The sequence below is a fragment of the Thyridium curvatum genome (genome assembly GCF_004353045.1).
Source record: "Thyridium curvatum strain D216 chromosome Unknown NODE_31_length_406039_cov_82.875441, whole genome shotgun sequence".
Lineage (NCBI taxonomy): Eukaryota > Fungi > Ascomycota > Sordariomycetes > Thyridiales > Thyridiaceae > Thyridium > Thyridium curvatum.
The window spans coordinates 371,865-384,903 of record NW_022156786.1 but is presented as its reverse complement, the minus strand read 5'-3'; the positions used below and the strand labels follow the sequence as shown (position 1 = coordinate 384,903).

Here is a 13,039-nt window from a genome sequence, read left to right as displayed (position 1 = left end):
TAGTCGCGGCCGGGATCCCAATCGGTCCTGGTCCTGCCCATGTTCCCAAAACGACGACACATGCGTGCGTGCCCGCTAGTAATTTCGCCGCCAGCCCGGGAGATTGTGGAGCAGAGCGAGCCTCGCACAATTCCACGCCACAGCTTCAAGGTGAGGCGCCGGTATCGGATTTCCCTGGTTGCTTACTTGGTATTCTGATATCATGTCACAGATGGGAATAACAGCAAACTGCATTTCTTGCGTGATACCCCGCGTGCGATCTAGATTGGGCTTATCGCGTCGCAGGCCAATACTCCATTGATGTGCATGGTGGTGGGTAGGTGTGGCCTGGTGCAGTGTGTCCTGCAAGTGCTAGATTGCACCTTCACGCATGCATGCTGTCACACGTGGAAAGGTGGATGGATGAAAGGGGGGGCATATCGCTCAACTGTTCCCATCGTCGGCGAGTCCATCCAGCTGGACCAACAGCCAACCCACAAACCTCGTCGCCGGTAGACGTGTGTCATTTCTTTGCTACCAAATACCATCTATCATGATGAGCATTCCAATCTAACAAGCTACAAAACGCCATGTATAATGATCCCCTACCCTCCCCATATCTAAATTGTCTCTGCCAGAGGTCTACTGCAGCTCGATGGTTCCGGGAGGCTTGCTGGTCACGTTGTAGGTCACCAGGCTGATGCCCTCGACCTCGTTCACAATCCTCACCGCCACCTTGTTTAGGAACTTCATGTCGAAGGGGTAGGCCTCGGCAGTCATGAAGTCGGTGGTCACGACGGCACGGAGCTGAGTGGAACGGGCCATGTTAGCCGGGATTCTTCAAGTCAGATTCAATGGCACGCGAAATACTTACAATGACAATGTAGCCCATGTAACGTTTGTCACCCTATATCGCAAAGCAAATGATCAGTATTCGTCATCCTGCCAAATTACTTTGACACAGCAGTGACTCACCATAACGCCCACAGCCTGGTTCGTGTCCAAGCCTGCGTAGGCCTGGCTGATCTCATCGTACAGGCCGGCCTCCCGGATCATGTTGATGTAGATCTGTTCATTTCTTTCATCAGCAACCAATCGCAATCACAGATGCACGGAAGTGCACATACGTGGTCGGCCTCGCGGGCAATCCTGACGCGCTCCGGCGTGCACTCGCCAATGATGCGAACGCCGATACCGGGGCCAGGGAAGGGGTGGCTATTGACATAGTCAGTGAACCGTCCCATTACCACCAGAAATCTGAGTAATGAGTACGTACCGCATTACCAGGTCGCGGTGGACACCCAGCTGTCGTCCGAGCTCGCGCACCTCATCCTTGAACAGCTCGCGAAGCGGCTCGATGAGTCGGAGGCCCTGACCGTTCATCATGCGCTCGGGGAGTCCGCCAACATTGTGGTGGGTCTGCAACAAGGTCAGCCATGTTCATCTACCTCATTCGTGTTTAGCAAATTCGACTTGGTGACTCACCTTGATGGTTGCCGAGGGGCCCTTGAAGCTGATAGACTCAATAACATCAGGCTAGACAACGTAGTCAGTTTCCATGTAAAAAGCCTTACTCCAGTCATGCCGAGATCGGACATGGTTACATACGTAGAGAGTGCCCTGGACGAACTGTGAATTGAGCTGTTAGCAGTGTTCTTGATATGCACAATAAGTGTCCTCATACGTACCCAGACAACCTTGCCAGCATTCGGCGTATGCTCGGCCTCCTTCTCAATTCGGATAGCCTCCTCCTCAAAGATGTCGATGAACAGACCACCGATGATCTTGCGCTTCCTCTCCGGCTCCTCAACACCCTTAAGGGCGTCGAGGAAGCGCTTGCTCCCGTCAACAACCGTCAGTGAGATACCCAGGTGCTCAGTGAGGGTCTCCTTGACCTGCTGGCACTCGTTGAGACGCATCAGGCCGTTGTCAACCAGCTGTAAGCAGAGTCAGTTCTCATCCTCATTGTGGTACACAACACATAAGCAGAGGTACTGACCACAGCGTGGAACCGGTCGCCAATGGCTTCGGTCATCAGCTTAGCAGCAACAGTCGAGTCGACGCCGCCCTGCATTCTTTGTTAGCCTGAACGAGCTTAAACGTGAAAGTCGATGTTGGATCCCAGCATGACATACAGAGACAGCACCAATGACCTGGGCCGTAGGGCCGACAAGCGCACGGATGCGAGCAATCTCCTGGTCGCAGAAGCTGCTCATGGACCAGTGCTGCCGCGCGCCGCAAATGTTGACGGCAAAGTTCTTCAGCAGCTCGATGCCCCTGGGGGTGTGGCTGACTTCGGGGTGGGCCTGGATGCCGTAGATGGCCTTCTCCTTGTGGGCGATGGCCGCGAAGGGCGAGTTGCGCGTCGTGGCGATGGTGCAGAAGCCCTGCGGGAGCTGGCTCAGGCGATCGCCGTGAGACATGTACTATACGGCGTTAGCTGGGCCTCGTCAACGACGACTACCGTCAAAGACATACCACCTGCATGCTGCCCTCGATGCCGTCGAAGAGGCGGTCGACATCGCCGCCGTGACGGTCAGGGGTCAGGTCAGCGTGGCCGTACTCGCGCTCAGTGCCGGCGATGACGTTCTCGGGAGACAGTCTCCAGGCAATCTCCTGAAGGCCATAGCAGATACCGAGGATAGGAACTCCGTACGACTCCTCAAAGATGGCGGGGTCGGCATCTACAGATAGTGTCAGCAGGTTGACTCGTAGGATGCTGGCGACGCTCATCTGGGGATGAAAACTTACGGGGAGCACCCTCCTCATAAACAGAGAAAGGACCTATGATTCCCGTTTAGACATGTTCAATGCCGTGCAAATGAGCAAGAAGAACGTGAGACGAACCGCCACTTAAGATAATGCCTGCAGAAAGTTAGCATTGAGCAGGGCGTGTGAATAAGCATGAATGGATATACCCTTCGGCTTAAAGTCAAGATCGGCAATCTTGGTCGTGCAAGGAAGAAGCTCGGCCAGAACGTTCAACTACGCAGACGCGTTAGCCACGTAAGATTCAGTAAGACCAAGTGTGCTTACCTCTCGAAGTCGCCTGGTAATGAGATGAGTGTATTGTGAGCCTTGAGGGCCGTTAGTATCTTCTCATTCAGCGGCATGGCGAGACTAGAGATTGCATACCAAAATCAAGCACAAGGATGGTCTAATCTGCGGTTAGTTGCCTGTCTTCACAACTGGTACAAGGATCCCCGGGGAGATGGTCAAACTGACATCGTAGGTCTTATGGGGAGCCATGACCTGCCCCTCAGTGGTGGAAGACATGGTGTCGATTGAGGGATGCTGCCGAAACCTTGCTATAAAATGGGTCGTCAATGAGGAACAGGAAAGAAGGTCATGCACCTCGAGCAAGATATAGGCACTTCAAGGGCGCGGTATACTTCCCAAGGCAGGCAAACGGTCAATTCCGTGATAGCAACAGAAAAAAAATGTTGGCGGGGTTCACCAGGTGAGTCAAGATAAGCTGATAAGGAATGCACTAAAAGTTCTGGAATGAATGCCAGGGATGGGCCTGACTGAAAATTGAGTGGGTTCTGTCAGTGCCCCGATGAGACCGCAAAGTTTTCCAGGGTCCTGCTTTGAGAGGTGCTACATAAGATAGGACAATGCAAAACTTTACATCGAACAACGACCATCGGTCGCGTGGCGCAATTGGTTAGCGCGTCAGACTAATAATCTGAAGGCTGTGAGTTCAATCCTCACCGTGACCATTTTTTGTCCTTCTGGACAACCCTTTAATCTTTTTGTTGTTTTCTCCTTTTTTGTTCATTCACATAATTACATGTCTACCAAGATACTCCGCTAGTCGTAGATTATCCAGCAACGAGCCACATGTCGATTACTTCTAAACGTTATCACACGTTGTCTTTGTGACGAGGACTTGGTTTTGTCCGGAATACCCCTGATGCAAGGTTGCCAAGGACTGCCCCTTACGAAACCAACCGCATTTCTATTTCAGGCAGCAGCGCATGACGAAATGAACTCCAACTCATGAGTACCCGAACAGACCGTCTCTCTAAGCTTAACGTTCGATGAAGAATTGAGAATCCAGACTATTTGTACCCCATCACTACAGCCCTCTCAGTCCTGGTGGACGTTGTCCTACTATGGATTGCCAGAGCTAAACTATGTGGACATATGTATGATCTGTATAGGCCAACTTGACATATATTTATCCTCGTTTGCTACATAGCTCCCGCCGAGTTCCTGCCTGGGATATTGCTTTCTGCTCATCAGATCCCAAGGAGACAACTGCTGCATCATGGCCAACCGTCTTCTCGCGGGTGCTCTTCTCGTCAGACAATTTGGTGATGTTAATGTATTCGTTCGTCCTGTCGTTGTCGGCCAATGATACCAGGGCACCTTTGACGATGTCCTCCTTGATCAGCCTGCCGAGGTCGCCATCCCTGAGGGAGCCGATATCCTTGGCCGCGGAGAATTCGCTATCCGGGCAGGTGATCTGCCAGGTGCCGGGTCCGCCGGAGCTCTCGCACTTACTCAGGCGAGTGTCATCCTCAGACACGACCGGGTAGTATAGCCTGCTGTTGCGACAGACCGGAATGGCGTTGGCAGCGTTGTTGTGAACGTCCTTGCTCATGGGGTTGTCGTTGCAGCCCTCTCCCGAGTCGAGGACGTGGGCGTACCGCTCGGATCAGGCGAGCAAAAGAGCAGCACCGAGAACAGTGGCGAGGCAAGAAACTCCTGTAGTAGCCAACCTGGGACTCGCGAAGCCGCCCTTGGGACACTCACTCGGCGGGTTCAGGCCCCTGCACTTCTTCTCGAGGTCAGCGGCCTCCATGCTCTCGACGGTAGCCTTGTCAATCTTGGCTTTGCAAGGATTCGAGGTTGACGTGGGGGACGAGGTGCCCAGAACCGCACAAGCCTCACGCGCTGAGGATGCGGCACGCTGAGCCTCGAGTGTCTTGTCGGTCACATCGATGCCGACCCCCTCATTCGGGCAGGCCTCGCTGTTGCCTTTGTTGGTGGTGGCAACGAGGTCCGCCTTTTCGCCCCCTTCTTTAATCTCGAAATCGACCAAGAAGTTGTGGGTGTGGTTTCGAGCAACTCTGACTTCGTCGCGGCTATCGTCGCACGACGACCAGCGCGGCTGCCAGAGGAAGCTTGCCCTCGCCTTGAACCTTGATGTGGCTCCACAAGAAATAAGGGTCGTTCTGCGAAGCGCTGGTCCCGTTGAACTCGTGGGTGCTATCAACCAGGGCTTCAATGTCCCCAGTCACGTTGAGGATCCGGTACCAGATGGAGGGCTTGAGATGCTCGGCTAGCTTGGAGTTCTGGAGGGCGAATACAATGGGGAAATCGTCCATGAGCGAATACGCGCCGTTCGTACGGGGAAATACCAGACCGATATCGAGGACACCGGCGGCTCTGGTGACGGCGCCAAGGCAGACACAGGCACCCGTGAGGGTCCACATGGACCGGGAAGCCAGGCGCATAACGAGCGAACCGCGAGCTTTGCTTGGTCAAGGCTGCTTGTGTGATCGCTCGTGTTCTTGCTGACAGCACATTTACTGCCGGACTGATGGTGCTGTTATCGCTCCTGTCGCTGCTGCTGCTGTTTCTGCTGCTGCTGTGGTCCTGTTGAGATTGTCATGATGCAATTGATGGACGTAAATAGGGGGATAAACATGAAGACAGTTTGAAATGCAGGGATTAGTGGCCCGGCCCGTTGGGACCGCCTTGCCTGCTTGGCTCGCTTGGCCCGCTTGGCAAAGTGATGTGTGCTGTTATGTGACTGTGGAGTTAGCAGGGCTGCTCAGGTTGCAGGTTGCAGGTTGCAGTGGGCGGATCAAGATCAGATTGAGATACAAGACTTCCCGGGAAGAATCTGATCAGATTCGCCCCCGTATTATATTATGATCCCTCCTCTACAGGTACTGGGGCCAACTACACCGAGCTCAGCACTATGGACTTCGCAATGTGAAAGGCTCTGAAAGATGCAGTCAGGCCTGCAGAATAAAAGAATAAAAGACAATTAGGGCTTTGTACATCAGCCTACTGTTGCGATATAAATGCTCCCCTCTCATAACGCGCGGTGGGCAAGGGTATCGTGGTGTTGCGTTGGACTAATCCCATCGTATAGTCTAGGCGTGGCAGTGTTATTTAGTCAGAGTCGTAAAGAAACTGGATCCATTTTTGCTTTATGATGGTTCAGGCTTACTACGTTTTCACCATGTCGTGAGAGTCTTGACGGTCAGCAGCTGTCAAGCCTGAGGGCCTTACGACCGAGGGTAGTAGTTGATCAATTTTTGATAATGATTGTGTCCTTACCACTGGTACCTATCATATTGTCTCTAGAACGTGTATTAGTGTTTATTGAGTCTCTTTAACTGTGTTGTATCAACTGTGTAGCTTGGCTTAAACCGAACAGGTAGACCAAGAATCAACTATTTAGATAGATAGATGAGATAGCTTTCTGGAGATGATTGTCCGGCTGGAGCTGAAAACATCACGGTATCTTCTAGATGGAGACGAGACAAGATGGGTTGAGTTGGCACTAGTGATCTGGTACGGCTTAGCAACTATGGTGGAGATTTTATGGGAGACAATGACCCGGAAAGCAGCGATGCCCGCTGTGTCATTAACCCGAGAAAGCGGGGATTGCTCCTAGACCGACGGAGTATCTCAATATTGGCCCCGAGATGCTCCAACTGGGGGGTGCTAGTGTCATTGGACTTGACGCGATCAGATATCAGTGACCGAATTCAATCTCCGTATATCTGGAACAGAAAAGGTCTCCCGGATGGGGATCTGCGTGTTGTGAAAGCTGCACTCTTGACGCGCGCTTATCGATCATCAGGACCAAGTCTGCTTGCTGATACCACCTGCCAACACAACAGCCCAACATGGTGGAGATGCCGGCTCTTGGCGGGAAGAAGAGATATGCCCTCGTGGGCACCGGAGGCCGGGCGATCTTCTTCTATACGGCCATCGCCCGGGACTATGCCGACAAGTCCACCATCGTCGGCTTCTGCGACACCAACCAGACGCGCATGAACTACGCCAACTCCAAGCTCGAGGCCCTCGGGCACGCCGCCGTGCCCACCTTCCCGGCGGCCGACTTTGACAAGATGATCCGCGAGACCAGGCCCGACGAGGTCATCGTGACGACCATCGACCGCACGCACCACCAGTACATCGTGCGCGCCCTGGAGCTGGGCTGCAACGTCGTGACCGAGAAGCCCATGACCATCGACGCCCCGCGCTGCGTGCAGATCTTCGACGCCGTCGAGCGCACGGGCAGGCAGGTCCGCGTGGCCTTCAACTACCGCTACGCGCCGCACAACACAAAAGTGGCCGAGCTGCTGCGCGCCGGGGCCGTCGGCAGGGTGACGAGCGTGCACTTCGAGTGGATGCTCAACACGGCCCACGGCGCCGACTACTTCCGGCGCTGGCACCGCGACAAGCGCAACAGCGGCGGCCTGCTCGTGCACAAGAGCACGCACCACTTTGACCTGGTCAACTTTTGGCTGCAGACGCGCCCGGCCACCGTGTACGCGCAGGGCGACCTCCGGTTCTACGGCCGGGAGAACGCCGAGGGCCGTGGCGTGACGCAGTTTTACACCCGGGCGGCGGGTAGTGAGGTGGCCAAGGGCGACCCTTTTGCGCTGCATCTGGACGAGCACCCGCAGCTCAAGGCCATGTACCTCGACGCCGAGCATGAGGATGCGTATTACCGCGACCAGAGCGTATTCGGGGACGGGATCAGCATCGAGGACACAATGAACGTCATGGTACGCTACAAGAACGGGGCCGTCATGACGTACTCTCTCACCGCATATGCTCCCTGGGAAGGATTTAGGGTCAGCTTCAACGGTACAGGCGGCCGCTTGGAGATGGAGGTAGTGGAGAACAGCTATGTCAATTCCGGGGGTGACCAGGCCGTCGAGGGCTCGCTCGACCAGCACACGATCCTCCTCCGCCCTCTGTTCGGGAAGCCGCAGGAGATCGAGATCCCGAAGGGAGCCGGTGCGCACGGAGGAGGTGACACTGTCCTCTTGGACGACCTCTTCGGTGAGCCCGTGTCGGACGAGTACATGCGGGCGGCCAGCCACGTCGATGGGGCCCTTTCCATCCTGACTGGCATCTGCGCCAACAGATCAATCGTGACTGGGCAGGTTGTCAACGTAGATGATGTGCTTAGGATACCGTAGTCCATTCAAATGGGTTACATTGCTTCTTATCATTCAATGTCTCGCTCAACGTTCTTGACAAGTCTAAGCTCGGTAACTTTTTGTCCCCGTGAGTGACCCCACTCGAAGTCAACTTTTTAGTGCGAATCCTGGTCACCATTCGGAAATTCTGATCAGTACATCAGTCTCATACCTCAGCCGTCTTGCCTACCACTCCGATAACAAGAACGAGACAGCTTGAACATGGGTCTCCCTGACCTGCCGAGCGACTTCTCACTACTACGGCACCCCGACTGCTGCTTGACACTTTCTTCCACGCTTCTCGAGGTGATCACGACGGCATTTGTGGGCGATACCCAGGAAGACAAGGAGCGTATCGTCCTCTCCATCGGCAGTGGCACAGGACTGTTGGAGGCGTTACTCAACAGCCACATACTCCGACGGCATCAAGAGCACAGAATATTAGTGGAGGGCGTCGAGGTACAACAGCCGAGTGACGGAGGGAGTGCCAACAGATATCTGCCAGAAAATGCGATAGACACGGTCCGGGGCACTTGGCATCTGTCACCCCGAATCGAGGACCCTGATGTGACGGGACTTATGTTCGTCTATCCGCGAGAGAAGCAGCTGGTTGCAAGGTACCTCGACAGCATGACCAGAGAGGTCAAGACAGTGGTCTGGCTCGGACCGCAGGCTGATTGGCCAGAATTTGAAACTTGCTTTCGGCGGACGACCCCTGATGGGAAGCAGTTGTTTCAGTCCATAGTGTTGGTATCCGGGACCGGAGTTGGCATAGCAGACTTTGAGGCTATGGCTATTGCTCAACGAAGATCATAGGAGATGTCGAGCACTCCGAGATCCCGAGCGGAGGTCAACGCCACGTCTGTACAGACTCGTCTATCTCACCGGACAGACCGAGGGGAGCTGAAGGGGGACAGGGGCTAAACGAGCACGCGGATACATCGGGGAGTATGCATGCAAGTCTGATCGAAGCTTATGATTGCTCAGATTGGTCTCCCTGGACTCTTGACACTTGCAATGCAACATGGTGGACTGTGAGCCTGCATTACATTTGCACTAGCTCAGGTAGTAGTAAACTTCGTAGATATCGCCCAGACTATGGCCCAGTTTAGTACTGGCTTCAGTTGTATCTCTTACGAGAGAATATTCGGTTGGGGCAAGCATGTTCCTGATCCCTCGCTACCGCCTGTCAATGGTAGGATCATCCCGTTCTTTGTGTGTGTGTGTGTGCTCTGGAGGGCTGGAGGGCTCGAGGGCGGGAGAGGCGGGAGGTGACTTGTCTCACTCCAGAAGCATGATGGCTTGCATCAATGTTGAGGTTGAGAAGAGCAATTTCCGCAAATCAGCTAGAATTGGCCGCAAAAAAGCAAGCTCCGGACCATATTTCGTCGTCTCTTGTCGTGGTACTTCTCTCCTAGAATGCAGTGTCCCGACCACATTACACCGATATTTCTGTTTTGGCAGTCTTTATCTCCTTGTCTCATTACAAGACGGAGAATTGACAGGTGTCTTCTGCTGTTCAACATACAGTGTGAAAGGTTTTGTCCCCGTGCAGCATGCAGCATGCAAGGTGAAGGGAGAGGTGATGAGAAATCCCGGTTGAGGGGTTGCAGCCGCAGCAGGGATCAAATACTAGAGCTTTGTCTGCACGTTCCGGAGACGAGTGGCGTCTTTCCGTCGTGGCACGATACACAATTTTAGAGCAATGGCAGCTTTGGTTTGCACGAATGAACAGTCATTCCGCAATCATTACCCATGCAGGCCTGCCAAATGCCGATATTGTGCCCAGCAATAAGACATTCAAAAGACTACGGTTAGGCTCGAGCACTGCAGTAGCAGCGCGCCATCCTGGAGGAGCGTCCCTCCAAGGGTCTGACGTAAGGGAGCCGAGCAAAGCTTTTGACATGCATTTCGTCCCATTCTCCTTCTCAAATAGTAGCCGGAGTCGAAGTGGCGGTGAGTGAGCCGCAGCCTCTCTATTGGCTAGTTCTGTCAACGTGCCGAGCTTTGGGCTTGTGCCGGTGCCAAATTTTGCATAATAATAAGCAAAGTCAAAAGTGGTGATCATTCTCGGTTGGGAGAAATGTGGCGAGCAGTCATCAAGTTGATTTGCATCTCTTGTGCCCATATGGCGTCGGAAAAGGTGCACTTGTGGTTCATGTTGTGTACCTTCGCAAATGGCACAAATGATGTGCAGCTAGCCGACGGGCTTTTCCCAGACGAAAAGCCATCGGGCTGAACGGCAGTGGATCGGCGAGAAAATCACTTCACCGGGGTTGCAGCGACAACGCACCGTGCATACAGCATGCACGGCCTTGAGCCATATGGAGCCTAAAGGGGGGGCTTTGTAGAGGTACCTGCAATGAACTTGCAAACTTGGAATCTCAGGTCTCAACAGGCTTAGCTATCAGGTATCACCTGACCTAGCTGAGCCCCTGTCCGATATTTTCGTGGGGGGTTTGAAATTCATCAACATCACCATGTGCAGTGGAAAGAATTGGCGCAGATGAGCAACCCGATTGAGAGGATGACTATGCCATGGGCGACCCCGTGAGGCTTCCTCAGTGACTTACCCCCCGTACGCTTGCTGACTGGGAAGCCAGGATCTGGAAACTCGCAAGCGCCTCCAGAACGGACATGGCATGGTTCAGGAGACATTGGGCCTGTGTGGCGTCGGCTCCATCACCTTTGCGGTCATGCACCATGGGAGGTCGATTTTCACGGACCACGTCGGGTATCGCGATGTCTGCACTAAAGAGGAACCCGATGCGAGGACTCTTCACACTCTCTGCTCGATTGCCAAGTCGTTCGTTGTGGTAGCATTCGCCATCCTAGTCGACCGCGGGGAGTGCAAATTCACTGATCCCGTTGGATCCTACCTGCCCGAGTTCAAGGCCAAGGGCGACATCCTAGTTTCTTCAGAGGCGAACTTCTTCGATTTTTTCCGTCATTCAGGGGGACTGGACAACCCTGTTGTTACCTTGCTGGGGCCAGGTGGTAAAGTTCTCGTCCCTGAAGAAGACTTTATCAACTTGCTCAACGATACACCCACCGGTAACCATATTGCTGGTACATACTACAATAGACATTGGGTGTATAGCAATGTGGCATATGGTCTGGTGGCCATGGTGATCGAGCGCATCAGCGGGAAACGATACTCGGACTTCGTCTGGGAGGAGATCCTGGAACCCCTGAACATGCTTGATACGGCAGTTTCGAGAAGTCACCTGACAGAACGCAAGGGCAACATTGCTCAGCCCTTTGTGCGGTTGAGTGATGGGACATGGTGCAAACAGCCAGAGCACGAGTGGACTGACGAACGCAACACTCCCGTGCTTGCTATTATCGGCATCAGGAGTTCCGTCAACGACTTGATGATCTGGTCTGCAGCTTTCATGGATGCCTTGAACGGTGGTTCAGAGCCGATGGCGGTGCTTTCCTCCATTCGGAGAAACCCGCTCTCTTCCAAGAGAGTCCTAAATATCCTCAACGGCCCCAATTGGAGTCGGCCGAACCCTGATGACCCGGGGAACCGATGCAGCTACCATTTATCATGGCTCAGGTGCTTCATGCCATCTTCAATGCTCCACAGTCTATCTTGGAACTACACCCTTGCCGACAACGACGTGGAAGATAAAGATCACATCAACAAGAATGTCCTGGGGAGAAACTCACCACCCATGCTTCTGCACAAGATGACTGGGATCGGATACTGCGGGACAGGTTCTGTCAACATCTTCCCAGAAACGTCAAGCGCCGTTGTCGTCCTCAGCAGTGGGCTGAACAAAGGAGACCCAAGCGATTTCGTGGCAGCGATGCTAATCCAAGAGCTCTTTGACCTCAAACCACGAATCGATATACTCTCTATGGTCTCCTTGGAAGTCGAAGATTGCCTCAGGAGATGGGACAGGATGGTGGCTGAGTGGACGGAACACCGGAACGACGCTGCACCCAAGTGCCCCCTGGATGATTATGTAGGTGGGTACTACGGGATGGGAATAACGCTGACGATACGCAAGAGTAATCAGCCTGAAAAGCTCGAACTGCTCTTCAACGGCAGAGAGGACGTCGTGCAGGTGTTGGGCCACTATAATGAAGACATGTACAGCTACCAGCCGCTAGATAGGGATGATTGGCTTAGGGGCGCTTGGCTGGACTGGGATTACTTTATGGTGGGCATACTTCATTTTCGCAGAAACACAAAAGGCCGAGTCAGCAGCGCTGTTTGGAAGTGGGAGAGAGGGTGGTCTGAGCCGGCAATCTTCAAGAGGATAGCGTAGATTAAGCGCTGCAAGCGGGAGGTTGCTCGATGCATCACTCCTCGGCCGCTGCATCTCGGGCTCGAAGATCGTCGTACACGTGAAGAATAAAAAAGGTGGGATGATGGCACTGGATATTGGAAAGGCAACCCCGCATCAAAGAATGGTTTAAATATTGCTTACGTCCCTGGCTCCTGATACTTCTGGTCAGCGTCGTTCGCGCCCACGACCGACCACCGTGCCAGAAAATAACTCTTCCCCTATTTCTACTCCAACAGACAGGCAACCTCCTTTTGCCCAACTGGGCTGGCATATCTAGCCGGCCAAATACGATCGTGCCAAGTACACTCTGCTCGATCGATACTTTGCCTCCACGTGCAGACACAATGGTAAGTTGGCCCTGACCAGGTCTCGCTTTGCTTCGGCATAAGCAGAGCCGCAATCGATGATCGAGGGCATTGTTAACAGTCGGGCGCAGGAAGATGCCGCTGTGAGGGAGAGATCCTCCACGGGAGGCGGCGGCACTTCTGGTTCCGGCGGTGGCGGAGGCGGCAAGCCAGACAACACAGGGGGGGGCGAGGACAAGACGCCGAATGGGGTCTCGAAGTAAACTAGATG

The 13,039-nt window shown here is 53.8% G+C and overlaps 4 protein-coding genes across 4 annotated transcripts; 2 read left to right on the top strand and 2 right to left on the bottom strand.

Annotated features, from left to right (window-relative positions):
* Nucleotides 1–621: 621 nt before the first annotated feature.
* Nucleotides 622–3,255, bottom strand: E0L32_005818 (uncharacterized protein; the record flags this gene model as incomplete). The annotated part of the gene is made up of 17 exons (XM_031140382.1): nt 622–786; nt 854–886; nt 955–1,047; nt 1,107–1,194; nt 1,256–1,398; nt 1,465–1,515; nt 1,588–1,608; nt 1,668–1,916; nt 1,979–2,047; nt 2,115–2,405; nt 2,458–2,663; nt 2,731–2,763; nt 2,827–2,844; nt 2,898–2,964; nt 3,016–3,056; nt 3,115–3,136; nt 3,205–3,255. The coding sequence occupies 17 exons, from the start codon at nt 3,253–3,255 to the stop codon at nt 622–624; spliced, it is 1,641 nt and encodes a 546-aa protein (XP_030995585.1).
* A 907-nt stretch (nt 3,256–4,162) lies between these two features.
* E0L32_005817 (uncharacterized protein) lies at nt 4,163–5,444 on the bottom strand (the record flags this gene model as incomplete). Its single annotated transcript, XM_031140381.1, has 3 exons — nt 4,163–4,636; nt 4,691–5,014; nt 5,085–5,444. The coding sequence occupies 3 exons, from the start codon at nt 5,442–5,444 to the stop codon at nt 4,163–4,165; spliced, it is 1,158 nt and encodes a 385-aa protein (XP_030995584.1).
* A 1,410-nt stretch (nt 5,445–6,854) lies between these two features.
* Nucleotides 6,855–8,162, top strand: E0L32_005816 (uncharacterized protein; the record flags this gene model as incomplete). Its single annotated transcript, XM_031140380.1, has 1 exon — nt 6,855–8,162. The coding sequence occupies one exon, from the start codon at nt 6,855–6,857 to the stop codon at nt 8,160–8,162; it is 1,308 nt and encodes a 435-aa protein (XP_030995583.1).
* A 2,642-nt stretch (nt 8,163–10,804) lies between these two features.
* E0L32_005815 (uncharacterized protein) lies at nt 10,805–13,031 on the top strand (the record flags this gene model as incomplete). Its single annotated transcript, XM_031140378.1, has 3 exons — nt 10,805–12,334; nt 12,741–12,810; nt 12,856–13,031. 3 exons carry the CDS (start codon nt 10,805–10,807, stop codon nt 13,029–13,031), a joined length of 1,776 nt encoding a protein of 591 aa, XP_030995582.1.
* Between the last annotated feature and the right edge of the window lie 8 nt (nt 13,032–13,039).